Here is a 2,383-nt window from a genome sequence, read left to right as displayed (position 1 = left end):
TGTTGGTGAAGCATGTTGTCCTGCTCTGTGAGGCTGTATGTTGGTGAAGCATGTTGTCTTGGTATGTGAGGCTGTATGTTGGTGAAGCATGTTGTCCTGCTCTGTGAGGCTGTATGTTGGTGAAGCATGTTGTCTTGGTGTGAGAGCAGTTACAGCCTGAGGCTGGAGGTGAGGTTGTGTTTTTTTTCACAGCTCTTGGGAGGAGCTGGGCTGGTAAAAAAATACTTCTGCAATTGGATGAACTTGTTCTTAAGAGCTGATAAATACACCGGGCTGGCAGGAACTGCATACACACTCTTTAAGGAGTGTCTCTAGACGAGGAGAATCTGGAGTACAAGGAAGAACAAATCAATTAACTCCCAGTGCACGGAAACTCGGCGGAGCTCACAGAGAGGTGACAGCTATGACTGCACTGATGGGATCTTACTCCTGGTCAGAAGGCTTGGACTGTTCCACCATGGATGAAGACCTCTCTGATGGACTGTCCCCCCATAGGTCCCCCCGGGATAAAGGTTCAGAGACCCGCATCAGGAGACCAATGAATGCCTTTATGGTTTGGGCAAAGGACGAGAGGAAGAGACTGGCAGTGCAGAATCCCGATCTTCACAATGCAGAGCTCAGCAAGATGCTGGGTAAGGAATGGGCAGCATTTGGTGACTGTCAGCTCTTGGGATGGAGACGATCCGTGAGGGGCTTCTGTGTCCCCGCTGGTCTGAGATCAGAATTTATCTATTGATCAGTCTGTTTATTACGTTCTTTTAATGACAAGGGTATTTAGTGTGTGCTTAGAATAAGATAGGATTTAGAAAGTTCCTATCTCTAAGTTCCTATATCTAATGATTTATTGACTAATTGTTGGACACGAAAAACTTAAACGATTACATGAGCACAAATAAGAAAACCATTAGATAGGAATGTTTAAATATCAGACAGAGAGGAGTTCTGTATGATGTAAATATTGTGAGTGCGAGTACAATGTGATACTAATGTAACCGGCGTATGATACTATCTAATAACTGAAGTAGATATTAATACGATCCCAGGGAATATACAAAATCCATGCTCATAGCATAGTGACATTAGCAGGCAGGCAACCTGAGAAATTGTCCCAACATGACCGCTGCCCGTATGGAACTACAAGACACAGTAAGGCATGACATGCTGAGAATTGTAGTTCCACAACAAATGGAATGTCACATGTTGCCTAAGCCTGCTTGATTAATACCACAGGACATATCACACCACTGAACTCCAGATACCTGTGTAATGTGGCAGATCAATCCCAGTATAGACTGTTGTACTTGCCGGAATGCGGAGATGTACTATGGAAACAGTGCTATAGTCAGGAAAATAAGGCATTTATTTGTGCTTGTGTAAATGTGGCCATATAGTGATTTTAGGGGCTGTTCCGGCTGCTTTCCGGGGATTCTCCAATTGTTTGTGTGACTGATCGATGGGAAGTGGTAGGAAGCGATCTGATCGCACTGATTGTGGGCCCTGGGCCCCATTAACCCTTATCAGCCTCATCCCTCCGGAAATGTTTAACATCTCCCATACGGAGAGGACGGAAATGTACTTACTGGGGGAGATTCTGCAAATCTGTGACTAATATATGAATTATTATAACTTTTAGAGTCACACTTTCTATTAGTATATTTTTGTATTTCATTAAAGTATAGATTATAACTAACAAAAGAGTAGCAGTTAATAGTATAACCATAATAGTAAATATATGAAACAACAAAGGTAATGATAATAATAATAAAATAATAATAATAATATGATGTTGATGATAATAATTAATAATAAGAATAATAACAACAATTTCCATTGAACATAGTAAAATATGTATTTATAGTAAATTAAATTCATGTGACTAAATATCGTTCATGTGACTTTAGTGCTTTAAATACATTATTCGTTATATTTAGATGGCTTAGTAAGTCCAATTTTGGTGTTTATTGTTATACTATAATGCAGGAGAAGTCAGTAAAAATTGTATTTTGCTAAAAGCTAAAATAAGTGTGGTTCCTATTACCAAACACCTGGACTGATGATTTGCACATCCTCCATGTGACATCCTGTAACTTAATGACTGTGTTTTGTGTCCTGTTTGATGTGTAGGAAAATCCTGGAAGGCTCTGTCCCCATCCCAAAAGAGGCCCTATGTGGAAGAGGCCGAGAGGCTGAGAGTCCAACACATGCAGGATTATCCCAACTACAAGTACAGACCGAGGAGGAAGAAGCAGATCAAGAGGATCTGCAAGAGGGTGGACACTGGCTTTCTGCTCAGTGGCCTCTCCAGGGACCAGAACTCGGTGCCAGATACCAGGGCTTGCAGACAAACGGGAGATAAAGAGGAGAGTGCTGGGTATTCGTCTGG

At 41.5% G+C, this 2,383-nt stretch overlaps 1 protein-coding gene across 1 annotated transcript in view; it reads left to right on the top strand.

Annotated features, from left to right (window-relative positions):
- The first annotated feature begins 308 nt into the window (after positions 1-308).
- The window catches only part of SOX7 (SRY-box transcription factor 7), a 3,473-nt gene continuing 1,398 nt past the window's right edge, over positions 309-2,383 (top strand). The window contains exons 1-2 of the mRNA XM_075201205.1: positions 309-632; positions 2,125-2,383. The exon at positions 2,125-2,383 is cut by the window's right edge and continues 1,398 nt beyond it. Of these exons, the coding sequence (XP_075057306.1) occupies positions 404-632; positions 2,125-2,383 (488 nt within the window). The 5' untranslated portion in view covers positions 309-403. The remainder of the gene's footprint in view (positions 633-2,124) is intronic.

Source organism: Mixophyes fleayi, chromosome 3, assembly GCF_038048845.1.
Source record: "Mixophyes fleayi isolate aMixFle1 chromosome 3, aMixFle1.hap1, whole genome shotgun sequence".
In the NCBI taxonomy this organism is placed as follows: Eukaryota; Metazoa; Chordata; class Amphibia; order Anura; family Limnodynastidae; genus Mixophyes; species Mixophyes fleayi.
Note: the sequence above shows the minus strand (reverse complement) of the source record. Positions and strands in the feature narration are given on the sequence as shown.